General features: G+C 44.2%; 1 protein-coding gene across 1 annotated transcript; it reads left to right on the top strand.

Moving 5' to 3' along the window:
- The first annotated feature begins 2,674 nt into the window (after nucleotides 1-2,674).
- On the top strand, nucleotides 2,675-4,790 carry LOC147971304 (uncharacterized). Its single transcript, XM_087523910.1, has 5 exons — nucleotides 2,675-2,702; nucleotides 4,072-4,118; nucleotides 4,242-4,337; nucleotides 4,481-4,582; nucleotides 4,701-4,790. Exons 1-5 carry the CDS (start codon nucleotides 2,675-2,677, stop codon nucleotides 4,788-4,790), a joined length of 363 nt encoding a protein of 120 aa, XP_087380036.1.
- Nucleotides 4,791-15,325: the final 10,535 nt, after the last annotated feature.

The following is a 15,325-nucleotide window of genomic DNA, read 5'->3' as shown; positions in this document are numbered from 1 at the left end:
TTATTTTCAATCGCCTTTGATCAAAGGGAGATTTATTCTTCATGGTATTGCTAGTCTTTTCACAACTTGAGGGTCAAGAGTAGTGAGCTCTTATTCTTAAGTTGGATTTTGGAAAAGCATACAATTGTGTTAGATGGTTCTTCCTTAGAGATATTTTGATGTCTAGAGGTTTCGATGGGGCGTATGTTCGAATCATGCAGTTGGTTTCTGGTGGCCATACCGCGGTGTGAGTTAATGGGTGCATTAGTCCCTTCTTTGCCAATGGTAGAGGCTTGAGGAAAGGGGATCCCATCTCCCCCCTTCTCTTTAATTTATAGCCGATTCTTTCTCCTGCATTTCGGATCAGGCGCCGAACGCTGGCCACATTACTCCTGTTATGTATGATCTTCTCCCTCTTAGGGTTACTCATTTGTAATATGCAGAAGACACGGTTATTTTAATTGAGAATAATGACACCTGCATCGCCAATTTGAAATTCCTCCTTCTTTGCTTTGAGTTATTTCTAGTCTGAAGATCAATCTAGCTAAGAGTGAGATGATTCTGCTTGGTGCTTCCCTTGAGGAGGCGGTCAGGGTGGCTTATCTGTTGAACTACCAATTAGGTTCCTTCACCTTTAAATACCTTGGGATTCTGACTTCTTCCTCTAATTAAGAAAGACTTTGCCCCGCAGGGTTCTGAAAGTGGCTAATCGCGTTATACCTTGGAGGGGTAGATATAATTATGTGGCTGGAAAAGTTCTTCTTACTAATTCTTGCCTTTCTTCCCTCCCTATGTTTCTCATGGGATTAGATCGTCTTCCGGAGGGCATTCATGAGGGTTTTGAAAAACACTGTAGCGCTTTCTTCTGGAATTTTATCCGATAACAAGAAAAAGTATAGGATGGTTAAGTGGAAGATTATTTGTCTCCCTAAAAATCATGGTGGTCTGGGTATTATTAACACTTCCATCATGCATATCTGTTTTTTTGGCCATATGGTGGTGGCGCATTCTCAATGTGGATCAGGACTCTCTTTGGTTTCGGATTCTAAAAGCAAAGTACTTCCCGAACTCTAGTCCCCTTCTTGCTTCTGCTGCTCATGGCTCACAGTTTTGGCGATCTCTTTGTTAAAGTTAGAGAGTTGTTCCGTGAAACTGCGAAGTTTGTGGTTAAGTACGGGGAATTAGTTCGTTTCCGTCTTGACTGGTGGCATGGGGATGCTCCTCTTCGCTCTACTTTTCCCGTTTTGTTCTCTGTCTGCGGTGACCGCAACATCTATTTACCAGCTGGCTAGCTCGAGTTGGGATTTGGCCTTTCGACGTTCCCTAGATCCAGCAGAGTTGGGAATGTGGCACCGTCTCGGTACCGTTTTCTCGGTGCTCTCGGATGGTATGGATTCGATTGTATGGCTTCTATCCTCCTCAGGTACCTTCTCGGTGAAATCTCTTTATCGTAAACTTAGATTGGGGTCGGCGACCAACAGTTTTCGGTGTGGAAAGCGAGGATTCCTCTCAAGATCAAGATTTTCCTATGACAAGCTATTAGGGATAAATTACCAGCTGTTGATCAAATTTCGAAGCGTAATCCGAGGGTTACCCCCTGTGTTCTCTTTGCTCCAGGCATGAAGACTCTGAGCACATTCTACATTCTTTTTTCTGATGACTTTGCAATCTTGCTGTGGAATTGTGCTATATCTTGGCTTGGGGTGAATTGGGCCCCATCCTCTTTCGCCCATTTGTTAGCTCTTGCTAACAACCTTTCGGACCAAATGAAACACTTGTTTTGGTTTGGATTTGCTGATGTGGCATGGGCTCTTTGGACTACTCGTAACAAATTCATAATTGAACGTGTTTTCCCGAGCAAGGCGGCTGATGTTTTCAAATCACTTGTCTTCATGCAATAGTGGAAGCCTCTGGTTAAGAGTGGTGACGTGGATGCTAGTGACAATCTGATCTCGTAGATCAAAGCTACGACGATCTTCTTATCTCTGAGGTTTTAGTCGGCGGTGCAGTAGATCTTTCTGTTTCCTCTTTCTTACCTACCGTGGGGCATGTTTTTCCTAAAATATTAAAAGTGCACATGCACTATTTGGTCGAGACGAGCGGCCGCACCGCGACCGCTCGATGCGTCGAATCCATCGGCCCGCAAGCGCAGGTGTTATCTAGTTGGAGGCTCAGAGCCCGCGCACTATCCTCCCTTCACTACTTTCTCTCCGAGAAAAAGCCTTTCCTTATCCTCTTTTCCTTGTCTAGATCAGATCCGGTGAGGCAGCGGCTAGGGAGGTCGAGGCGAGGCGGCGGACCGGACGAGCCTGGAGAGCAGATCAGCCGGCAAGCCGGACCAGCAGTGCCGCCGTCTCCTCCTTGCTCTTTCTATGAGCAGGAGCAGGGGTCGCCCAGCCGCCGCAGCCCCGACGGGAAAGGGCCGCCACGGTCCTCCTTTCGGCTACGCGCTTGGCCGCCGCACTTCTCCAGCCACCTCCCAGCGCCAAGTACACCCCGGCCGCCTCCTCCACTTGCCTACTCCTGGCGACGCGCGCCACGCCTAGCCCGCGCCCGGCCGTTCCCCTCCTGCTGCCTCCTCCTAGCGACGCACGCCGCGGTCAGGGGGCCTGTTTCCCTAGGTCCCCAACGCCGACGGTCGATTACAGTGCCATCTAGGTGTTGTTGCTACATACTTGGGTGGGAGATTGAACATATGTGCCAACTTTCTTCTGTCGGCAGAGGTATGTGCAGCTCCGAAGAAATATGAGTTGTAGTATATGAGTGTTCCGATAAAAATGTTTCCTCCCAGCAATGAATGTGCTGATATTTTTGGATTACTATCTTCTGAACTTGTAGTTTGTGACACACATTGACCGTTCAAAGAAGAAGTAGAAGTTTGGTTTTGGATCACTGTAGGAGAGTAGATATGCTCATAGCAATTACCATGAGAGGACTACAGATGTCTTCTCAGTTTGTTAGAAGTGCAGGTTTACCACATGGTCTAGGTTCAGTGTTCTGGACTACAGATGACTCCTCAAGCGTTCAGCCTCTTTGGGTGTACTTGTGGTTGTCTCATTTTCAGCTACTTTAGATAACATGGGCTTTTGGGCGTCCATGATTTACAGGCTGAAACGTTGTTGTGGTAAAAATATGCATTGGCAGTCGAGCTTGCCGGTCGGGCGTCACGCCTCCGAGCTCCTACACGGAGGACGACCTAGGCCCCAGATTTGGTGTTTCGTGTCTGCAGCTGTAGTTTCCGGTGAGGTTCCGGTCGCCATGGCTGTGGTGGGTAGGTGGGGCATAGGGATGGATTTCTTACTTCGGTCCCAATGTGTGTTGCGTTGGGACTACACGACAAGATGCTAGGTGGTGGTGCACCCACTCCCCTATGTATTTACTTGAAAGATCTGGGTAGCTGCACGGAGAGCATTATGTAGTTGGCTAGTTAGATTATGTAGTTGCACAAAAATGGCAGGGAAGTTGACTGCATTGCATAAAAGCTTGTTCATGCACTCTAGGGTGTTTTTGCGCACACACACATATATGCTCAATTGGCCTGCAAATGTAATTTAGTTGCACACACATTTGTTGTTTAGTTGGTAGGATTAGTTGCACACCCATATGCTCAGTTGGCCTGCAATGTAATTTAGTTGCACACACATTGATATTTAGTTGGCAGGACTAGTTGCACACACATATGCTTAGTTGGCCTGCAATGTAGTCTAGTTGTACACACAATAATGTTTAGTCTCCCACACACAATATGCTCGGCGGGCTGCTCAGTTGGCCTGCAATAGTGTAGGAGTTTGCAGATTTGTTTCCTTTTTTAGACATTTTTGTGCAACCGGGCAGCCCCCTTTGTGCAACTTGTTAGATAGAACTTACCAACCTTATGTTAAAAATAACCAACTTAATTTTTCTTCTGATGGAGTATTGTGTTTTTGGTGGCACTTATTTTTTATTCAACTAGGCAGCAAATCATGTGCAACTTTTCTTTTAATTCAAACTAGCCAACTTCATATATAAAAGTAGCCAACCCACCACATTTTCTCTCCCCTGTGCAACTTCTGTTAATTTGATTAATACATTGTTCGCATTTTTTTATTGCAGAGACCAAAATGGCTGGAGAAGGAGATGTGCTTGACAATGAAACAGAGGTTCCCATTTTTTTTCTTTTTGCCCTATTACCACTTTAATTTTTTGGGTTTTATCCTCTGACCATTTTTATTATGCCATTTTCTTTTACCCTCTTAACATCCCAATGTTTTTGTTCATTGTAGGGTTCTGCCAATCCGATCTCACGGCGGCACTCAAAAAGGGCTGCTAAGCGGCAGCCGCATGGCGATGATAAGGACGGGGATGGAGAGGATGACGATGTGAGTGGAGAACAGCAGTCCTTTGGAATTTATTTTCCTTCATTTTTCTTTTGTTCTTTAGGTTTTTTATATGGCACACATACATGTTTAATTTTTTTTCTCAACCCCTTATGCTTGTTAATTTTTTCCTTACACAACTTTAGGGTGGCGAAAGATTCCTCTTAGTAAAACTGCAGATAAGAAAGGTGCGCATGAAGGCAGTATCCAAAGGGGTAGATGCCACATCTTCTGCAGCAGCCGCTGAGGTAACATAAAATTCCATCAGGAATATTTTTTACTCCACATACAGGCAGCCAAGTGTATTAATTTTCATACATAGTTGCAGAAGGACTAACTAAGCATTGGCATGCTCAACTTTCTCAGTTGCTCAACGTTGCCATCTTCAAGTTTTTTAGAATTGTCTCAAGAGTATGTAACGACTTGGCATCCTCAGGCTTTCTAGTTGCACAATAGTATCTAATTAATTGGCAACCTCAGTAATTCTAGTTGGACAACATTATACAACTAGTTGACATCCTTGGCTTCTCTAGTTGCACAAGACTCAGATTAGTCTCATCTTAAAAAAATTGAGGATTGCCCAACAGTATCTAATGACTTGGCACCCTCAGGCTTTCTAGTTGCATAAGAGTATCTATTTAGTTGGCACCCTCTGCAATTCTAGTTGGACAACATTATCCAAGTAGTTGACATCCTCAGCCTCTCTAGTTGCACAAGAATATCTCATTAGTTGGCATCATCAGCATATCTAGTCGCACAAGAATATCTCATTAGTTGTCATCACCAGCATTTCTAGTTGCAGAACAAACAGGATATCAAGTTGCCATCCTCAACTTTTTAATCTAGTTTTCCAGAGAACAAATATTTGTATATAATGATAACTAATCACCTCTGCCTTTTTTTGCGAACCCCAAGATATTTTCAACAGAATGAGAGAAATGAAGCAGATAATGTTGACATCCTCAGCCATTCTAGTTGCACAACAGTATATAATTTAGTCTCATCTCCAAAAAAATTTAGGGTTGCCCAAGAGTATCTTTGGCACCCTCAGACTTTCTACTTGCACAGTAGTATCCAATTAATTGGCATCCTCGACAATTCTAGTTGCACAATACTTTTCTAACTAGTTGACATACTCAAGACTTTTTCTAGTTGCACAAGAGTATGTATTTAGTTGGCATCCTTAGCATTTCTAGTTGCACAGTAAACAAAATACTGTGTTGGCATCCTCAACTTTTTTAATCCAGATTTCTAAAGAACAACAAAAAAATTATGCAGTGTTAACTAATCACCTTTTTTCACCTTCATGATATTGTGCAGGGGGGTGAGGGTAATGAAGAAGATAATGCAGAACGACAGTCACAAGCTGGTAGGATAAGGGCATCTCCTGGGAGGTTGGTGAAGTTGAACAATAAGTTGAGCCCATTACAAAAGTCCCCCCCCCCCTCTGCCACAAGCTGTTTGGAGGCCTGGATTCATGTTTTAGTAGCACACATTTACAACAAAAGTTGGCTTTAGATTCATGTTTAGTTGCACAAATATGTGTTTTTTTTGCACAGACTGCACACATCCATGTATGTGTGTTGATTGCACACATTTACAGCAAAAGCTGGCTTTTGGATCCATGGTTAGTTTGCACATCTCTTTTCTAGTCTTGGCTATTTGGTTGCACACATAGAAGGAAAAGTTGGTTTTGGATCCATGTTTTAGTTGGCACAAATATAGCCTTCTATTTGCACACATGGCATAAAAAGGTTTCTTTTGGAACCCATGTTTTTTTAGTTGCGCAAATATGTGCTTCTTTCTGCACAAACAGTACATTCAGTCCATATTTTCTAGTATTTGGTTGTTTGGTTGCACACATTGCATAAAAAGTTGGCATTGTTGGAACTGTGATTAGTTGCACAAACAGGAACATCCGGTCCATGTTTCTAGTTTGGGCTATCTGCAAAACTACTCCCTTATGTCTATTTGCACACATCTACGCAAAAGTTGGTTTCACTACAGGGTCTAGTTGCACACAGCGGCCGCAAAACAGTAGCCATGGTGTTAATTTTTCTAAATACTAGTGGTGTCTTGTACCAAATTAGTTGTCTTATATTTGTCTAAATAAAAATGCACCTAACACTAAAATGTGTCTAAATACATCAGTATCTTAGACAAATAATTACATGATGGCAGCAAATAGCATGTGGAGCTGCAGCGAAGGTCAAAACCAACACACGCATGCAAAAGGAATCAAAAGCTATGGCAGCAAGGGGACCACACCCGTGTGTCAGGTCGGACATGAAAGAAAGGGCATGGAAAACCAGGGACCAATATGCACCCCATCACAAATCGTGATTAGGAAATCTGACTGCCCAGCATTCCCCACCACAAACAGGGTCTAGTGGCTGGCGGCGGCTCGCGAGCGCTATCGAGCCAACGAAATTTGCAGTCGGAAGGAGGCCTTCATTTCTGAGAACGGGGGACAAGAACCAGCCAGACACATCCCATGTTTTTTCTTTTCGTACTATGGGACATGTTACGTATCTATCGTCTCTTCATGTGGCCAGCAGAGCCCACCTAGCGAACTCTCATACGTCCCCGCGCATCAGTTACGAAAGATCGGATCGGATCGGTCGTCGTGATCCGTCCACCCGTCACCAAGATATGCATATCTTTTGGTTTGTCGTACGAGCCGTACTCGGATCCGTGCAGCAAAGCAAGGCAAAACGTGTACTGGGCGCACATACATGCATACATGGTCGACGGCGCGTGCGGCCACCGGTTTGCTTCTTTGCGAGTTTAATTGGAAGCGGCCGCGGCGGCAGCATGAGCTGGAGCTGATTGTTGGTGCACATCGTGGTGTCGAGTCACGGTACCCCTGCAGTCCCGGCACCCTGTTTTGTTTTTTTAAGCATTACAGACACAAGCGCTCATATACACGCGCATACACTCACTCCTATGAATGCACACACGCATACCCTACCCCTATGAGCACCTCCGAGAGACTGAACCGGCATATCATCTTGAGATTTACGAAGTCATCGTAGGCGCCTCGTCGTCGACGGGAACGTCTCCTCCCACTGAAAGCGCATCGCCGGAAATCCTAAAATAAATCCAGGAATAATGCGAGCACCAGGATTTGAACCATGATGGGCTGGAGATACCACTGTCCACCTAACCAACTCAACCACAGGTTGATTCGCGGCACCCTGTTTTGTTGCCTGTCGGCAGGACACGACGACCAAGCTGCCGTACGTACAGTACGGCCGTGATTTACCAGCTCTATACGCTGCATTTTGCACACAGAAATTCCTATTAGATCAGGTCTTCACGGACCAGAGATTCCTGCACACAGAAATGCAGCACCGCTGCTTACGGTGTAGACGTGTTCTGTGCTTTGCGAGTACATACTCCAATCTTTTACCAAAATTTAAGGACTGAACTGAAAAGTTTCAAAAAGAAAAAACAATCTGGTGTGGAGATTAAGTTAGCCATGTGCGAGCAAGCTTTTAAGAATTAGTTTTCCTAATTTGTTGTTGTGCGATGGATGGGTTGTTGTTGTAGAATATGAAGTATAGGCTGTGCAAACACAATGCATTGATCGGTGCACCAGGCACGTATATATGAGTACAGAGAGGGGCCACAACCTCGACTATACAAAGGAAACAGGAGCTGGGCTCAATACATAATATACTCAACACCCCCCGCAGTCGAAGCGGCGCCAGTGACGCAGAGACTGGAACGAAACTCCTCGAAGGTGGAAGTCGGCATGCCTTTCGTCATCACATTGGCGAACTGTTGTGCAGTCGGAATATGAAGGACCCGAATACGTCCAAGGGCCACATGCTCACGCACAAAGTGAATGTCCAGCTCAATGTGCTTAGTCCGGCGATGATGAACGGGTTAGCGGAGAGGTACACCGTAGAGACGTTGTCGCAGTAGACAACCGTAGCATGGGAGATATCATGATGCAGCTCCTGAAGTAACTGTCGTAGCTAGGTGCACTCGGCAACAACGTTGCCACAGCTCGGTACTCAGCCGCCGCGCTGGAGCGCAATACTGTGGGTTGTCGCTTGGACGACCACGAGACAAGTGAAGGACCGAGGTAAACGCAGTAACCGGAGGTGGACCGACGAGTGTCGGGGCAGCCAGCCCAATCTGCGTCGGAATAGGCCACCATCTCTAGAGAAGCGGACGCCATGAGGGTGAGCCCAAGAGTCATCGTGACGCGAATGTAAAGGAGGATCCGCTTCACGAGAGTCCAATGGGAGTCACGAGGGGGCGTGCATGTGGAGACACACCTGCTGAACTGCATACTGTAGATCCTGTCGGGTGAGAGTCAGATACTGAAGAGGCCGACAATGGACTGGTAGAAGGGAGCATCCGACGTTGGCGAGCCCTCAAGAGCAGAAACCTTGGCCTTCGTGTCAACAAGAGTAGCAACATGGTGACAGTTGAGCATGCCATCACGCTCAAGGAGCTCGTGCGCATACTTCTGCTGATGAAGAAAGAAGCCATCCGGTCGCCAAACGACCTCAATGCCAAGAAAATAATGTATAGCACCCAAGTCCTTGATGGTGAACTCGTCACGCTACCGGAGAGTAATCTGCTGAAGAAGAGCTGCAGAGGAGGCCGTCAGCATGATGTCGTCGACGTAGAGGAGCAAATATGCAGTCGTGTCACCATGGTGATAGACAAACAGTGAGGCGTCCGAGCGAGTAGCGCTGAAGCCCAGTGTCTGAAGAAACCCAGCGATCCGCTGGTACCAAGCGCGAGGTGCTTGCTTGAGCCCATATAGAGACCGGGACAGCAAACACACATGGCCAGGAAGAGATGCGTCGATGAAACCGATGGGCTGCTCACAATAAACCTGCTCCTCAAGATGGCCGTGGAGGAAGGCCTTGGAGACATCTATCTGATAAATTGGCCAGCCTCGGGACACCGCAAGCTGGAGGACGGTGCGGATCGTGCCTGGTTTGACAACCGGTGCAAACGTCTAAGTGAAGTCAACTCCAGCGCGCTGTCGAAAACCACGAACCACCCAGCGAGCCTTGTAGCGCTCAAGTGTACCATCCGAGCGGGTCTTGTGGCGAAATACCCACTTGCTGCTGATGACATTGGCGCGAGGAGGCCGGGGAACCAGTGTTCAGGTGCGGTTCCGCTGGAGAGCGTCGAACTCTTCCTGCATCGCGGCAAGCCAGTGAGGATCACGAAGGGCTGCGCAAGCGAACGCAGGAATAGGGGACGGCTCCACGGTGGAGGCGACGAGGAGGTACTCGTCGCTCGAGTACCGCAGACTCGGACGGTGAACGCCAGCTCGGCCGCGTGTGACGGGGCGAGACGGCAGCGCCGGGACATCCGGCGAGGCGGCCGACGACGCCGCCGGCGAGGCACCCGGCGTGGCAGCCGGCGACGGGGCCAGCGATGGGGCGGCCCCCGAGGTGGCCGGTGAAGATATCGGCGAAGATGCCGGCGAAGAGGCCGGTGAAGATACCAGCGACGCGGCGGCCGGCGAAGAGGTCGATGACGCAGCGGCCGGCGAAGATGCCGGCGAGACGGGCGATGCCGAGGCCCCTGACGGAGTCGGCGAGGGCGACGTGGGGGCACGAGGCGTAGCTCGTCCCACGGCGCGAGGACTGCCGAAGCCCAGAGGCGGTCTAAGAACCGAGCAGGGCCGTCCACCTGACGGGGTCGCTAGAGGGCCGCCTGTGGCCGGCGGCGACGGGGCGACGAAAGGTACCTGCTGAAATGGAAACACCTTCTCATCAAAATAAACATGCCGGGAGGTGAATACACGGTGGAAACACCTTCTCACCAAAGTTTCTACCGGAGAATCACGACGAAAACGTGTGCCAACCCCTATGCATAGGTTCCCAATGTCACGAAACTCGCAAGTTGGTCACCAAAATATACATCAAGTGGCACGTGGTATCCCATTGTCACCACAGATATCCATGGCAAGACATACATCAAGTGTTCTCAAATCTTTAAAGACTCAATCCGATAAGATAACTCCAAAGGAGAAACTCAATTCATTACAAGAGAGAAGAGGGGGAGGAGAAACATAAGATCCAACTATAATAGCAAAGCCCGCGATACATCAAGATCGTATCATCTCAAGAACACGAGAGAGAGAGAGATCAAACACATAGCTACTGGTACGTACCCTCAGCCCCGAGGGAGAACTACTCCCTCCTCATCATGGGGAGCGTCGGGATGATGAAGATGGCCATCGATGAGGGTTCCCCCCTCCGGCAGGGTGCTGGAACAGGGTCCCGATTGACTTTTGGTGGCTACGGAGGCTTCTGGCGGCGGAACTCCTGATCTATTCTCTGTTCTGGAAGTTTTAGGTTACATAGGTATATATGGGCGCAGGAGGTACGTTGGAGGAGCCAGGGGGCCCCATGAGGCAGGGGGCGCGCCCTAGCGGGGGCGCCCCCACCCTCGTGGGCAGCTCCCGTATCTTCTGACGTGGGGTCCAAGTCCATCAGGTGTGTTTCCTTCCAAAAATAACTTCTCCAGTTGATTTCATTCCCTTTCGACTCCGTTTGATATTCCTTTTCTTCAAAACACTGAAATAGGCATAAAACAGCAAATCTGGGCTGGGCCTCCGGTTAATAGGTTAGTCCCGAAAGTAATATAAAAGTGGAAAATAAAGCCTAATATTGCCTAAAACAGTAGATAATATAGCATGGAGCAATCAAAAATTATAGATACGTTGGAGACGTATCAAGCATCCCCAAGCTTAATTCCTGCTCGTCCTCGAGTAGGTAAATGATAAAAAAAGATAATTTTTGATGTGGAATGCTAGTTGGCATAATTTTAATGTAATTCTTCTTAATTGTGGCATGAATATTCAGATCCATAAGATTCAAGACAAAAGTTCATATTGACATAAAAATGATAATACTTCAAGCATACTAACTAAGCAATTATGTCTTCTCAAAATAACATGGCCAAAGAAAGCTATCCTTACAAAATCATATAGTCTGGCTATGCTCTATCTTCACCACACAAAATATTTAAATCATGCACAACCCTGATGACAAGCCAAGCAATTGTTTCATACTTTTAATGTTCTCAAACTTTTTCATTCTTCACGCAATACATGAGCGTGAGCCATGTACATAGCACTATAGGTGGAATAAAATGGTGGTTGTGGAGAAGAAAAAAAAGGAGAAGATAGTCTCACATCGACTAGGCATATCAATGGGCTATGGAGATGCCCATCAATAGATATCAATGTGAGTGAGTAGGGATTGCCATGCAACGGATGCACTAGAGCTATAAGTATATGAAAGCTCAAAAAAAGAAACTAGTGGGTGTGCATACAACTTGCTTGCTCACGAAGACCTAGGGCACTTGAGGAAGCCCATCATTGGAATATACAAGCCAAGTTCTATAATGTAAAATTCCCACTAGTATATGGAAGTGACAACATATGAGACTCTCTATATGAAGAACATGGTGCTACTTTGAAGCATAATATATGAGACTCGCTATATCATGGTGCTACTTGGAAGCACAAGTGTGGAAAAAAGGACAGTAGCATTGCCCTTTTTTATTTATTTTCTTTTTTTGGGGCCTCCTTTTTTTCTTTGGCCTTTCTCCCTTTTTTGGGACAATGCTCTATTAAATGATGATCATCACACTTTTATTTATTTACAACTCGATTCTAAAACAAAGTATGACTCTATATGGATGCCTCCAGCGGTGTACCGGGATATGCAATGAATCAAGAGTAACAAGTATGAACAAATTATGAACAGTGGCTTTGCCACAAATACTATGGCAATTACATGATCATGCTAAGCAATATGACAATGATGAATGTGTCATGATGAACTAGATGATGGAAAGTTGCATGGCAATATATCTCAGAATGGCTATGGAAATACCATAATAGGTAGGTATGGTGGCTGTTTTGAGGAAGGTATATGGTAGGTGTATGATACCGGCGAAAGGTGCGCGGTATTAGAGAGGCTAGCAAAGGTGGAAGGGTAAGCATGCGTATAATCCATGAACTCAACATTAGTCATAAAGAACACATATACTTATTGCAAAAATATAGAAGTTATCAAAGCAAAGTATTACGCGCATGCTCCTAGGGGGATAGATTGGTAGGAAAAGACCATCGCTCGTCCCCGACCGCCACTCATAAGGAAGACAATCAATAAATAAATCATGCTCCGACTTCATCACATAACGGTTCACCATACGTGCATGCTACGGAAATCACAAACTTCAACACAAGTATTCCTCAAATTCACAACTACTCAACTATCATGACTCTAATATCACCATCTCCATATCTCAAAACAGTTATTAAGTATCAAACTTCTCATAGTATTCAACACACTCATAAGAGAATTTTATTATTCTTGAATACCTAGCATATTAGGATTTTAAGCAAATTACCATGCTATTAAGACTCTCAAAATAATCTAAGTGAAGTATGAGAGTTCATCTATTTCTTCAAAATAAAACTACCACCATGCTCTAAAAGATATAAGTGAAGCAGTAGAACAAATGATAAACTACTCCGAAAGATATAAGTGAAGATCAATGAGTAGTCGAATAATTATGCAACTATGTGAAGACTCTCTAACATTTAATAATTTCAGATCTTGGTTTTCTATTCAAACAGCAAGCAAAGCAAAATAAAATGACATCTAAGAATAGCAAACATCATGTGAAGAAGCAAAAACTCAGGATCAACCGATACTAACCGATAATTGTTGAAGAAGAAAGGTGGGATGCCAACTGGGGCATCCCCAAGCTTAGATGCTTGAGACTTCTTAAAATATTATCTTGGGGTGCCTTGGGCATCCCCAAGCTTAAACTTTTGTGTCTCCTTAATTCCTCTCATATCACGGTCTCCCTAAATCTCAAAAGCTTCATCCACACAAAACTCAACAAGGACTCGTGAGATAAATTAGTATAAACCATTGCCAAAACCTTATCATACTCTACTGTAGCAAATCACTAAAATTATTGTTCAACATTGCATACTAAATGCCTCTGCATATTTAATAGTCATATCCTTAAATAGAATCATTAAAGAAGCAACCATATGCAAACAATGCAAACATAACAGCAATCTGCCTAAACAGGATAGTCTGTAAAGAATGCTGCAACATCCATACTTCCCTAGATCCAAAAATTATGAAATAAAATTACCACTGTAGTAAATTTATCATAGATTAATATGCAAAAGGTTTCAACATTTTATCACATTCTGACTTTTCTAGAAAATTATTGCAACAGCGGTAAACTTTCTGTTTTCAAACAGCGACATGTATACTTGTAACATAGGCATAGTAAAGGCTATCAATGCCACTTTTATTGAAATAAAAGATGCAAAACATTATTCTAAAAAACAGCAAGCAAATCTTAACAAAATAAATTGACTCTCCAGGCAAAACACATATCATGTGGCGAATAAAAAATATAGCTCCAAGTAAAGTTACCGATGGACGAAAACGAAAGAGGGGATGCCTTCCGGGGCATCCCCAAGCTTAGGCTCTTGGTTGTCCTTGAATATTACCTTGGGTGCCTTGGACATCCCCAAGCTTAGGCTCTTGCCACTCCTTATTCCATAGTCCATCGAATCCTTACCCAAAACTTGAAAACTTCACAACACAAAACTTAACAGAAAACTCGTAAGCTCCGTTAGTATAAGAAAATAAATCACCACTTCAATGTACTGTAATGAACTCATTATTTATTTATATTGGTGTTAAACCTACTGTATTCCAACTTCTCTATGGTTTATAAACTATTTTACTAGCCATAGATTCATCAAAATAAGCAAACAACACATCGAAAATAGAATCTGTCAAAAACAGAACAGTCTGTAGTAATCTGGATCAAATCTATAGTTATGGAACTCATAAAATTCTCAAATAAATTTCTGGACCTGAGGAATTTATCTATTAATCATCTGCAAAAAGAATTAACTAAATATCGCTCTCCAAATAAAAATGGCAGTAATTCTCGTGAGCGCTAAAGTTTCTGTTTTTGACAGCATGATCAACAAGACTTTCCCCAAGTCTTCCAAAGGTTCTACTTGGCACAAACACTAATTAAACACATAAAACCACATCTAAACAGAGGCTAGATGGATTATTTATTACTAAACAGGAACAAAAGGCAAGGAACTAAAATAAAATTGGGTTGCCTCCCAACAAGCGCTATCGTTTAACGCCCCTAGCTAGGCATGATGATTTCAATGATGCTCACATAAAAGATAAGAATTGAAACATAAAGAGAGCATCATGAAGAATATGACTAGCACATTTAAGTCTAACCCTCTTCCTATGCATAGGGATTTTGTGAGCAAACAACTTATGGGAACAACAATCAACTAGCATAGGAAAGTAAAACAACTATAACTTCAAGATTTTAAGCACATAGAGAGGAAACTTGATATTATTGCAATTCCTACAAGCATATGTTCCTCCCTCATAATAATTTTCAGTAGCATCATGAATGAATTCAACAATATAACCAACACCTAAATAATTCTTTTCATGATCTACTTGCATAGAAAATTTACTACTCTCCACACAAGCAAAATTCTTCTCATGAATAATAGTGGGAGCAAACTCAACAAAGTAACTATCATGGGATTGAAAATTGAAATCAAGATGACAAGTTTCATTGTTATCATTATTCTTTAAAGCATACGTGTCATCACAATAATCATCATAGATAGGAGGCATGCTTTCATCATAGTAAATTTGCTCATCAAAGCTTGGGGGACAAAAAATATCATCTTCATCAAACATAGCTTCCCCAAGCTTGTGGCTTTGCATATCATTAGCATCATGGATATTCAAGGAATTCATCCTAACAACATTGCAATCATGCTCATCATTCAAATATTTAGTGCCAAACATTTTATAGATTTCTTCTTCTAGCACTTGAGCACAGTTATGCTTTCCATCATACTCACGAAAGATATTAAAAAGATGAAGCGTATGAGACACACTCAATTCTAT

The sequence above is a fragment of the Triticum urartu genome, chromosome 5A (genome assembly GCF_056163025.1).
Source record: "Triticum urartu cultivar PI428250 chromosome 5A, HENAU_Tu73, whole genome shotgun sequence".
In the NCBI taxonomy this organism is placed as follows: Eukaryota; Viridiplantae; Streptophyta; class Magnoliopsida; order Poales; family Poaceae; genus Triticum; species Triticum urartu.
Note: the sequence above shows the minus strand (reverse complement) of the source record. Positions and strands in the feature narration are given on the sequence as shown.

What these genes read in the sequence shown, in the direction of transcription:
- LOC147971304 (XM_087523910.1), top strand. Translation starts at nt 2,675, where the DNA reads ATGTGCCAACTTTCTTCTGTCGGCAGAG. An exon ending in TGCTTGACAATGAAACAGAG is followed by an intron (nt 4,119 to 4,241) that starts GTTCCCATTTTT and finishes TGTTCATTGTAG; the next exon opens with GGTTCTGCCAATCCGATCTC. An exon ending in CTTCTGCAGCAGCCGCTGAG is followed by an intron (nt 4,583 to 4,700) that starts GTAACATAAAAT and finishes CAACTTTCTCAG; the next exon opens with TTGCTCAACGTTGCCATCTT.